The sequence below is a fragment of the Bufo gargarizans genome, chromosome 10, assembly GCF_014858855.1.
Source record: "Bufo gargarizans isolate SCDJY-AF-19 chromosome 10, ASM1485885v1, whole genome shotgun sequence".
NCBI lineage: Eukaryota > Metazoa > Chordata > Amphibia > Anura > Bufonidae > Bufo > Bufo gargarizans.
In genome coordinates, this window is record NC_058089.1 from 22,175,877 (window position 1) to 22,188,840 (window position 12,964).

Here is a 12,964-nt window from a genome sequence, read left to right on the forward strand (position 1 = left end):
ACATGCAAGCATTCCTTCCCAGCAATCTGCTGATCGCTAGCGGAGAAAACCACTGCATTTACATGCAACAATCTCCTCCAGGAGGAGTGATCGCTACAGACATACAGACTCGCTGTTTCCTGGCTGTTTCCAGCATGATCTCCCACCTGGAAGCAAGGATTTTTTGTGCACAAACGATCCAATTACCCGATGACCAAGCGTTTCACTCGTTCATCGCGTAATCGGCTGTGCATTTACACCGCCAGATCATCGCTAACAAGCGTACTATGATCTGTTTAATTCTCGTCCTGTGTAAAGGGCCCTTTAGGGATAGTTAGTTACCATATACAAAGCCATTGTTCTGAGTCAGATAACCACCAGGCCACATTCCAGAGTGGTTAACTCAAAAGACATGCATACTCCACACTGGACATCCTTAGGAGAAGGGGCTGAAAGGTATAAACCTGTGTGCCCAAAGACAAAGAACTCAGCTCCAATGAGAACATCCTCCAGGTAGGATGTTGTAGGTCACTATCTCTCTCTTGTATTACCATGGGACATCAGCCATGTATTACGTGGATAACGTGGCAATAGGAGCTCCCCCATTGTGTTGCAAAGCCAGGTGATTGATTCTTATTTACCTTTACTATTCTGTATGTGATTTGTCTGTTTTATATATTTAACCAAACTTAGTAAATATTTTTATCACTTAGCCTGTCTAAGCCTATCTATTTTCAAATCCTCAAATCCATGTTAAAACAGTACATGGGCCCATCCATTTCTATGGGTCAGCAAAAAACATGGACAGCACACGGATATCACTCATGTGCTGACCACATCTGTGTGGCCATTCTGAAAAATATAGAAAATATAAAAAATAGCCAGTTCTAAGGAAGGGAGTTTGAAAATTGTGGCATGCATCCGTATTTTGCAGAAATGGCTTGTGGACCGCAAAACAGATATGGTCGTGTGCATCTAGCCTTAGGCATATATCAGGTAAAAACAGCTATGTGTGCATCAGTCCACAGCACACATGACCGGTCTGCAATCCTACACGTGAACTCAGCCTTTTCCATGTCTTGTTGGCTTTCTTTCTTCAGTTATAGATAATGAGACCCTTTTATTGCTTTTTTTTTTTTTTTCCTAAAGACATCTGCAAAACATTCTCAGCATGCTTACCCAGAGATACAGCACCCATTTTGTCTGTCTATATGGATACCGCCATACAAACGAGGTTTTGTATTGTGTGTATGTGTGTAATTGGAAGGGGAAGGGGGGGGGGGGGGGTGCAAAGCCGGAAGGCCGAAAATAGGTTTAGTTAAAAGCCTCTTGTGTGGACACTGCGTGATCCACACACTGAGAGCAAGGACTGGGCTGGAGTTCATTTTACCAGTTGAGTGAAATGGGGTCTGCAACAAGTACAAAGGATAATGCCTGGAGCAACGGCCTGCTGATTCCTTCCAGATGTGTTCCCAAGCAAACAAATAGTAAAAAGTGATCATGGTAGTAAGTGCAGAGAGATGGGGGGGAGGGGATGACTTCTTCTCTCTACCATAACAAACCTTACAGCCAAGTGCAGATAGCGTCGGAGCCCTTGAGACCTGGCAGAACATCATAACATTATAGGATGCAGCATGACCATGAACACAAATATGGCTCTTCGTATTGTACATCTACTATGAGCTGAAATAGCTTCAGGGACCACATAACTCAAAGATTTCAGCAATTTAGGATGATCTCAGATCACTCAGTTATTTCTATCTCACACGTATGGGCAGGGTTCTTTTCTAATGTTTCAAGCCTACGACGTAGGTCAGGGCCAGATGTCAAATGTAGACATACAGTACATTCGTGCATCGACCAAGTGATGTCAGGCTGGACTTTTTTCAGGCTTCCATCATTTGGCAATTTGTGCAAGCCCACCGTGTTGGTTTTTTGGCCGATCATAATCTTTTATAGAAAATAAATAGGTTGAATCAATAGATAACTTAAAGGGGTTATCCCATGATTATTGCAAAAAAAATGAAAATCCGACATCGTACAGCACATGACTATCTCTTTCTAACAAAGCTAGAACCAGCCCTGTACCTCACATGGATCCAGAGATCTCCCCATTCATAGCTCCATTTGAGGTGCTAGGTTTATTTCAGGTTGGCAGCTCAGGGGGCGTGGCCTGTCTCAGGGGGTGTGGCCTGTCTCAGGGGACATGTTCTATGCTGCAGCTCTTTCCCTATCATAGCTCATCCAAACATGTTGGACTTTGTCGTAAGTCGCATGTTGCCCGCGACATTTACTCTATTGACTTCAATATAAGTCACGTGTGGCACGCAACTCACCTGCGACATGCCTGCAACTTGGCACACAGCCCTGAAATAGTCACGTGACAGCAAGCCGAAGACAAGTCGCACATACTTTTGTGTCGTGTAGGGCTGTGTAGCCCCAGCTTGTCACAACATCTAACGGAAGACATGGCTGGTGGCAGTGATGAATGAAACTGAGCATGTGCGACCACTTCAGTAGTGGACAGAGAAATACGGAAAAGAATAAACAGTAGGTGGCACTGGCACTATACAGTTGCATTTCATAGAATAAATGAATGGCTATACTACGTTTTTTTTTACATTCCAATACAAAAAGTGTTCAGATCCAGATGCAGGTTTAAAAAAAATATAATATTTTTGCGGGGACAACCCCCTTAAAGGGATATTCTCATCTTATACATTTAAAACATATCCACAGGATATGCCTTAAATGTCTGACAGCTGCAGGCCCCAATTATGGGATCTGTACCTACCTCAAGAACGGGGCTCCGTCTTTTGGTCTCGCTGACATATGAGGCCGTCTAAACAGATTCTGTATGGGGACAAATGATGGCATTAGCGATCGCTCCTCCCCATACCGCGGAGGAGATCCCTGCATGTAAATGAGGCGGTCTTCTCCACTGACGAACAGGCGCTGGCCCGGGAAGGAATCGCCTGCTATATTGTCCCTTGCAAAGGGACCTTTATTTAGCATTATCAATGGGGGGGCAAAACTGAACTGAACGAAACGGAGTGCACCAGTACGCATTGCGTTCCGTGTGGTTGCGTTCCCATCGCGGACAGAATAACGCTGCCATGTGATGGGGAGCAAGACGGATTCGTCCTGACACGCAATGTAAGTCAATGGGGATGGATAAGTTTTCTCAGACACAATAGAAAACGGATACGTTCTTCCATTGACTTTCAACGGTGTTCATGACGGATTCGTCATTTCTATGTTAAAGATAATGCAACCGGATCTGTTCATAACGGATGCAGACGGTTGCTGATCCATGGCGGTGTGAAAGTAGCCTAAGAAAGCATACTAAACATAAAACATAATAAAGAGGATAGGTCATCGGTAGAAAAAACTCTCTGAAAATCCCTTTAAACTCAAGCAATTACTATTTAGCAACAAGAAAGCAACCTTTAACCATTTTTGTTTCTCTGCAGGAGGTAACTTTTTAGGCTTTCAGTGTTAAGGATACTTGTTTGTGTTACATTAGTTCAGTGACGGAAAGTTTCGAGGGGGGATACAAAGTCACACACAATAATTTCTAAACACACACTACATAGAAGCACACACACACACACACACTACATAGAAGCACACACACACACACTACATAGAAGCACAAACACACACACACACACACTACATAGAAGCACACACACACACACACACACACACACTACATAGAAGCACAAACACACACACACTACATAGAAGCACACACACACTACATAGAAGCACACACACACACACACACACTACATAGAAGCACACACACACACACACACACTACATAGAAGCACAAACACACACACTACATAGAAGCACACACACACACACACACACCTACATAGAAGCACAAACACACACACTACATAGAAGCACACACACACACACACTACATAGAAGCACACACACACTACATAGAAGCACACACACACACACACACACACACACTACATAGAAGCACACACACACACACACACACTACATAGAAGCACAAACACACACACTACATAGAAGCACACACACACACACACACTACATAGACGCACAAACACACACACACCACATAGAAGCACACACACACACACACACACTACATAGAAGCACACACACACACACACACACACTACATAGAATCACACACACACACACACACTACATAGAAACACAAACACACACACTACATAGAAGCACAAACACACACACTACATAGAAGCACACACACACACTACATAGAAGCACACACACACACACACACTACATAGAAGCACACACACACACACTACATAGAAGCACACACACACACACACTACATAGAAGCACAAACACACACACTACATAGAAGCACACACACACACACACACACACACTACATAGAAGCACACACACACACACACACACACTACATAGAAGCACACACACACTACATAGAAGCATACACACACACTACATAGAAGCACAAACACACACACTACATAGAAGCACACACACTACATAGAAGCACACACACACACACACACACACACACTACATAGAAGCACACACACACTACATAGAAGCACAAACACACACACTACATAGAAGCACACACACACTACATAGAAGCACACACACACACACTACATAGAAGCACAAACACACACACTACATAGAAGCACACACACACACACACACACACTACATAGAAGCACACACACACACAACACACACACACACACTACATAGAAGCACACACACACACACACTACATAGAAGCACAAACACACACTACATAGAAGCACACACACACTACATAGAAGCACACACACACACACTACATAGAAGCACACACACACACACACACTGCATAGAAGCACAAACACACACACTACATAGAAGCACACACACACACACACTACATAGAAGCACACACACACACTACATAGAAGCACACACACACTACATAGAAGCACACACACACACACACACACTACATAGAAGCACACACACACACTACATAGAAGCGCACACACACACTACATAGAAGCACAAACACACACACTACATAGAAGCACACACACTACATAGAAGCACACACACACACACACACACACACTACATAGAAGCACACACACACTACATAGAAGCACACACACACACTACATAGAAGCACAAACACACACACTACATAGAAGCACACCCCACACACACACACACACTACATAGAAGCACACACACACTGCATAGAAGCACAAACACACACACTACATAGAAGCACACACACACACACACACACACACACACACTACATAGAAGCACACACACACTACATAGAAGCACACACACACACACTACATAGAAGCACACACACACTACATAGAAGCACACACACTACATAGAAGCACAAACACACACACTACATAGAAGCACACACACACACACACACTACATAGAAGCACACACACACACACTGCATAGAAGCACAAACACACACACTACATAGAAGCACACACACACACTACATAGAAGCACACACACACACACACACACACTACATAGAAGCACAAACACACACACTACATAGAAGCACACACACACCACACACACACACACACACACTACATAGAAGCACACACACACACACACTACATAGAAGCACAAACACACACACACAAAGCACACACACTACATAGAAGCCACACACACACACACACACACTACATAGAAGCACACACACACTACATAGAAGCACACACACACACACACACACACACTACATAGAAGCACACACACACTACATAGAAGCACACACACACACACACACTACATAGAAACACACACACACACACACACACTACATAGAAACACACACACACACACACACTACATAGAAGCACAAACACACACACTACATAGAAGCACACACACACACTACATAGAAGCACACACACACACACACACTACATAGAAGCACACACACACTACATAGAAGCACACACACACACACACACACACACTACATAGAAGCACAAACACACACACTACATAGAAGCACACACACTACATAGAAGCACACACACACACACTGCATAGAAGCACAAACACACACACTACATAGAAGCACACACACACACACTACATAGAAGCACACACACACACACACACTACATAGAAGCACACACACACTACATAGAAGCACACACACACACACACTACATAGAAGCACAAACACACACACTACATAGAAGCACAAACACACACACACTACATAGAAGCACACACACACTACATAGAAGCACACACACACTACATAGAAGCGCACACACACACTACATAGAAGCACAAACACACACACTACATAGAAGCACACACACTACATAGAAGCACACACACACACACACACTACATAGAAGCACACACACACACACACTACATAGAAGCACACACACACACACTACATAGAAGCACACACACACTACATAGAAGCGCACACACACACTACATAGAAGCACAAACACACACACTACATAGAAGCACACACACTACATAGAAGCACACACACACACACACACACACTACATAGAAGCACACACACACTACATAGAAGCACACACACACACACTACATAGAAGCACAAACACACACACTACATAGAAGCACACCCACACACACACACACACACACACTACATAGAAGCACACACACACACACACTGCATAGAAGCACAAACACACACACTACATAGAAGCACACACACACACACTACATAGAAGCACAACACACACTACATAGAAGCACACACACACACACACACTACATAGAAGCACACACACACTACATAGAAGCACACACACACACTACATAGAAGCACAAACACACACACTACATAGAAGCACACCCACACACACACACACACACACTACATAGAAGCACACACACACACACACTGCATAGAAGCACAAACACACACACTACATAGAAGCACACACACACACACACACACACACACTACATAGAAGCACAAACACACACACTACATAGAAGCACACACACACACACTACATAGAAGCACAAACACACACACACTACATAGAAGCACACACACACTACATAGAAGCACACACACACACTACATAGAAGCACACACACACACTACATAGAAGCACACACACACACACACACACACTACATAGAAGCACACACACACACACACACACACACACACTACATAGAAGCACACACACACTACATAGAAGCACACACACACACACACACACTACATAGAAGCACACACACACTACATAGAAGCACACACACACACACACACACACTACATAGAAGCACAAACACACACACTACATAGAAACACACACACACACTACATAGAAGCACACACACACACACACACACACACTACATAGAAGCACAAACACACACACTACATAGAAGCACACACACACACACACACACACTACATAGAAGCACACACACACACACACACACACTTGCGCAGAACAGATAGAGACACACGCAATCTTGGCACATCAGAGAGTGTGACATCTGGGAGCGGATAGAGAGATCTGCATCTGGCAAAGCTTTCTATCCGTTCCCAGATGTCACTGTGGGGCCACTTCCTTCTTACTATGATGTGAGGGGCTCCTATCCCATCAAATTCATCAGCAGCAGAGAGAGGGAGAAAGTGAGTCAAAGGAGGGAGAGCTGAAGAGAGGGGAGGATGGAGAGTTTTCAAAGGTGATAGTTTGGGATGGGACGCCGCTAAGGACACGCATTAGGGAAAAAGGGAGGCTAGAAGAAAAGAAATATCTAATTAGAGATAGAGAGAAGACGGAAGGTGGCTGAGAGAGGGCCAGAGTCAGGACCGAGTCAGGACACAGGAAAGGGGTCAAGGAAGCTCAAGCAAGAAGCAGAAGTTCTGTAGGTTTCAGAGAGTGGACAGAATTTTTTATTTATTTTTTTCCCCTTTTTTTTTACTTTTTGGAGTAAAGGTGACAGACCCAGAAAAGAGAGGAGAGACAGCGCACGGAGATCCCACTCACTATTGGTCTCTGCTGGATATGGGGCTGGTTCGAGGGCTCATCATGATCCCATTTTGGATGAGGGTGTCCTGCATACTCCTCCTAACTGCTGGAAGAGAAGGGAGAATTTACAACGGGAGGAAGAAGCCGCCAGCACTGACAGCACAGAGGTATATTGACACAGCAAGACTGACTCAGAGAAATTCTGAGACGAGTATCCCCGGGCATGCGCAGAGACCGAGGGGGGCTGCATTACCATGAGGATGGTGCTTTCCACTCGGGCAGTGCATTACACCCAGACATGGCTGCGCTAAGGGCATTGTACCCCACTGGAACCATCCATGGTATTATAATACATTGCATCATGTACAGAAAAACTACATTACAGGATGATGGGAGCAGGAGACCTTCTACCATGTCAATTCCTGTGACTGCTTGTGTTATGGGGGGACTCTGGCTTGCACAATGTACTGTAGCTGCTACTGCGACTAGGGGTGCTGTGTTCTGGCATTGCTATCTCTGCAGGCACTGTTTTGGGGGCACTGTGATTGCCACTGTAGCCGATTCTGTATAAAGAGCTCTGTTATTGGGCACTATTATTGGGTGCACGATAGGTGACTCTTTGGAGGGGGCTATATTGCACTGTGGCTGATGCTATAGCAAGGTAAACTGTGGCTGCAATGTTACAAAGCATGGTAGCTGGTTTGGTGGCTGTGACTTTTAGGGGGCACAGCTGCTGCTGTTATGGGGCGCTGTGGTTGGTACTGTTATGAGGGTACTATTTCTAGAAAAACCATTTAAGCACCGTGGCTGGGTCTTTAGCAGGGGGATACTGTGGCTGCAATGTTATGAAAGCACAGTAGCTGGTTCGGTGGCTGTTACCATTAGGGGCACAGCTGCTGCTGTTATGGGGCACTGTGGTTGGTACTGTTATGAGGGTACAATGTATAGTAATAGCATTTAAGCACAATGACTGGGACTTTAGCAAGAGAAAATGTGGGTGCAATGTTAGGCCCTTTTCACACGGGCGAGAATTCCGCGTTGGTGCAATGCGTGAGGTGAACGCATTGCACCCGCACTGAATCCGGACTCATTCACTTCAATGGGGCCGTGCACATGAGCGGTGATTTTCACGCATCTCTTGTGTTCTTGCGTGAAAATCGCAGCAAGCTCTATATTGCGCATTTTTCACGCAACGCAGGCCCCATAGAAGTGAATGGGGCTGCGTGAAAATGGCAAGCATCTACAAGCAAGTGTGGATGCAGTGCGATTTTCACGCACGGTTGCTAGGAGACGATCGGGATGGGGACCCGATCTGTATTATTTTCCCTTATAACATGGTTATATGGGAAAATTATAGCATTCTTAATACAGAATGCTAAGTAAATTAGGGATGGAGGGTTAAAAAAATAAATAATTAAACTCACCTCATCCACTTGTTCACGCAGCCCGGCTTGTCTTCTTTGAGGACCTGGGAAAAAAGGACCTTTGGTAACGTCACTGTGCTCATCACAGCTCATGTGATGAGCGCAGTGACGTCACCAAAGGTCCTTTTCTCCCAGGTCCTCAAAGAAGAAGAAAGAAGACAAGCCGGGCTGCGCGAACAAGTGGATGAGGTGAGTTTAAATATATATTCTTTTTTTAACCCCTCCATCCCTAATTTTCTTAGCATTCTGTATTAAGAATGCAATTATTTTCCCATATAACCATGAAAAATATAAAATCTACACAACATCGATCCCAAACCCAAACCCGAACTTCTGTGAAGAAGTCTGGGTTCGGGTCTGGGTACCAAACACGCTGATTTTTCTCACGCGCGTGCAAAACGCATTAAAACGCTTTGCACTCGCGCAGAAAAATCGAGCATTTTCCCGCGACGCACCCGCATCCTATCCGGCCCTCACACGCGACGCCCGTGTGAAAGAGGCCTTACAAAGCATGGTACCTGGTGCTGTGGCTGTAACTATTAGGGGGTACAGCTGCTGCTGCTATGGGGCACTGTGGTTGGTACTGTTATGAGGGTACTATGTCTGGTAATAGCATTTAAGCACTGTCGCTGGGATTTTACCAAACAAAGTGGCTGCAATGGGGCTTGTTATCTGGCTTGTGTTAGGTACTGTAACTGTTCCTATTGTGGGGTGCAACGGCTGTTCTTATGGGGCACTGTGAATCAGACTTTTATGGCAGCACTGTTATCTGCGCTGTTACAGGGGCACTGTGGCTGGCACTGCCATGTACTAGCGTAGCTGGCAATATTAAGGGAGCAATGGATGGATGCACAGTGCATGGCCCTGTCATGAGAGGTATCTAGCTGGCATGTTAGGAGCAGTACTGTGGCAATGTTATCAGGGCACTTTTGCTGGCTTTCATATTATCACTGTATACTGTATGCAGGGCTGCACCACCAATGAGGCCAAGTGAGGCGGGTGCACCACCAATGAGGCCAGGTGAGGCGGGTGCACCACCAATGAGGCCAGGTGAGGCGGGTGCACCACCAAAGAATCCTCTTCTATGTTTGTGTACAAAATACTGTACATCTTTAAATACACGTACACATGTAGTACACACTCATACATACTCACTGAACTAGAGATGAGCAAATCGATTCTAACGAATCATCTCTACACTGAACACATATTACATACACATATATACACATTACACATACATATACGGTAGAAACACATCACACATACTTACCTGTCACAGTGGGGAGGAATCTATGGTGATCAGAGCAAAGTCTGCTTCCTGCCAGAGCTGCTCTCTGCACCTCCCTCTCCTGTCTGTTACAACAGCCGGTAAGATGCTCTGGCAGAAGAGGCAGGAGAAGGAGAGGGAAGGCAGGAATTTCAGACAACTTCATCCTGTGCTCCTCTCTATGTCCAGGGATAATGCCCAGCCTGGCCCTTCCCCCTTGGTATGTGTCTGCCCAGTGGTTATGCTTAGCATATTAATAGCATTAATACGGAGTGCCTACTGTTTGGGTCTTTCGGCTTCTCAAAAGCACATAGGATGGTTTCTATTATTTTTGTTGATGACTTTTTAAATGGAAGCCCCCCCCCCAAATATAATTAATCAGATAATTTTTATTAAAACATTTTACAATAAACACAATTCTCCCTTCAAACATACAGTATATAGTTAATATAGCGCTGACATATTTCGCTGCGTTTTACAGACATTTAATCAATTGCTGTCTTCTTTTGAGCTCACCATCTAAGTTCTCTATCAGTATGTCTTTGGAATGTGGAAGGAAACTCATGCAAAGACCTCTTTCAGACGGTCAGTATTTTTCCATCAGTATTTGTAAGCCAAAAACAGGAGTGGGTCCAAAACACAGAAGAGGCACAAATATTTCTATTATACCCTTTCTCTGTAGGTTCCACTCCTGGTTTTGGCTTACAAATACTGATGCAAAATACTGACCGTGTGAAAGAGGCCAAACACTGGGAGAACGATGTGTTGGATTTGAACCCAGGACACCAGCACGGCAGGACTACTGAGCCTCCTTGTTAATATACTGTATATGTATTAGATATAATGTTAAAACCGCTGACTGGTAAAGTAACATTGATTATCTTTTGACAGTCAGCTTTTGAACTTGATGTTTTGGAAGTAGGAAAAATGGGCAATCATAAGGATCTGAGCAACTTTGGCAAGGGCTAAATTGTAATGGCTAGACTTGGTCTGAGTACCTACAAGATGGCAAGATTTGTGGCACTGTTCCTAGAACCTACCAAAGCTGTTCAATGAAGTACAGTCGTGTCCCAAAGTTTTGAGAATTACATAAATATTGAAAATTGGAAAAGTTGCTGCTTAAATTTTTATAATAGCAATTTGCATATACTCCAGAATGTTATGAAGAGTGATCAGATGAATTGCATAGTCCTTCTTTGCCATGAAAATTAACTTAATCCCAAAAAAACCTCTCCACTGCATTTCATTGCTGTCATTAAAGGACCTGCTGAGATCATTTCAGCAATCGTCTTGTTAACTCAGGTGAGAATGTTGACGAGCACAAGGCTGGAGATCATTATGTCAGGCTGATTGGGTTAAAATGGCAGACTTGACCTGTTAAAAGGAGGGTGATGCTTGAAATCATTGTTCTCCCATTGTTAACCATGGTGACCTGCAAAGAAACGCGTGCAGCCGTCATTGCGTTGCATAAAAATGGCTTCACAGGCAAGGATATTGTGGCTACTAAGATTGCACCTCAATCAACAATTTATAGGATCATCAAGAACTTCAAGGAAAGAGGTTCAATTCTTGTTAAGAAGGCTTCAGGGCGTCCAAGAAAGTCCAGCAAGCGCCAGGATCGTCTCCTAAAGAGGATTCAGCTGCTGGGATCGGAGTGCCACCAGTGCAGAGCTTGCTCAGGAATGGCAGCAGGCAGGTGTGAGTGCATCTGCACGCACAGTGAGGCGAAGACTTATGGAAGATGGCCTGGTGTCAAGAAGGGCAGCAAAGAAGCCACTTCTCTCCAAAAAAAAACCCATCAGGGATAGATTGATCTTCTGCAGAAAATATGGTGAATGGACTCCTATTTAGGATACACAGTACATAAAGAAAGAAGTACTTTAACAACAAATCACAGCATTTGTAGAGCACTTGTCAGCAGGATCCACTCTATTAAGCCAGGCATACTATCTTGTAGGGTTGATTCTGCTGATTAAAATGATACCAGTCTTCTGAAAATCAATTGTGGCATCCCCCCAAAAAATACTTTTATGCTTTATGTAAATGAGAGCCTCAATGAACTTAGGGGAGTGGTCTGGTATCAGCTCCTCAGATTTGCAATGTTGGCCAACCCCTTGGTGCATTGTAGTCCTCATTTGCATAAGAAATAAAAGTCATTTTTTTTTCTTGGGAAGCCTCAACCGATTTTCACAAGACAGGTATCATTTTAATCAGCAGGATCAACTCTACCAGGC

At 44.3% G+C, this 12,964-nt stretch overlaps 1 protein-coding gene across 3 annotated transcripts in view; it reads left to right on the forward strand.

The window, feature by feature from the left end:
- The first annotated feature begins 7,597 nt into the window (after nt 1–7,597).
- VWCE (von Willebrand factor C and EGF domains) overlaps nt 7,598–12,964 on the forward strand; it is a 91,552-nt gene continuing 86,185 nt past the window's right edge. For 2 of the 3 annotated variants that reach the window (XM_044271063.1, XM_044271064.1), the window contains exon 1: nt 7,773–8,203. In XM_044271063.1, coding sequence (XP_044126998.1) covers nt 8,073–8,203 — 131 coding nt within the window. In that variant the 5' untranslated portion in view covers nt 7,773–8,072. Of the gene's footprint in view, nt 7,697–7,772; nt 8,204–12,964 lie in introns of those variants that run through there. The other variant, XM_044271062.1, reaches the window with a different exon arrangement.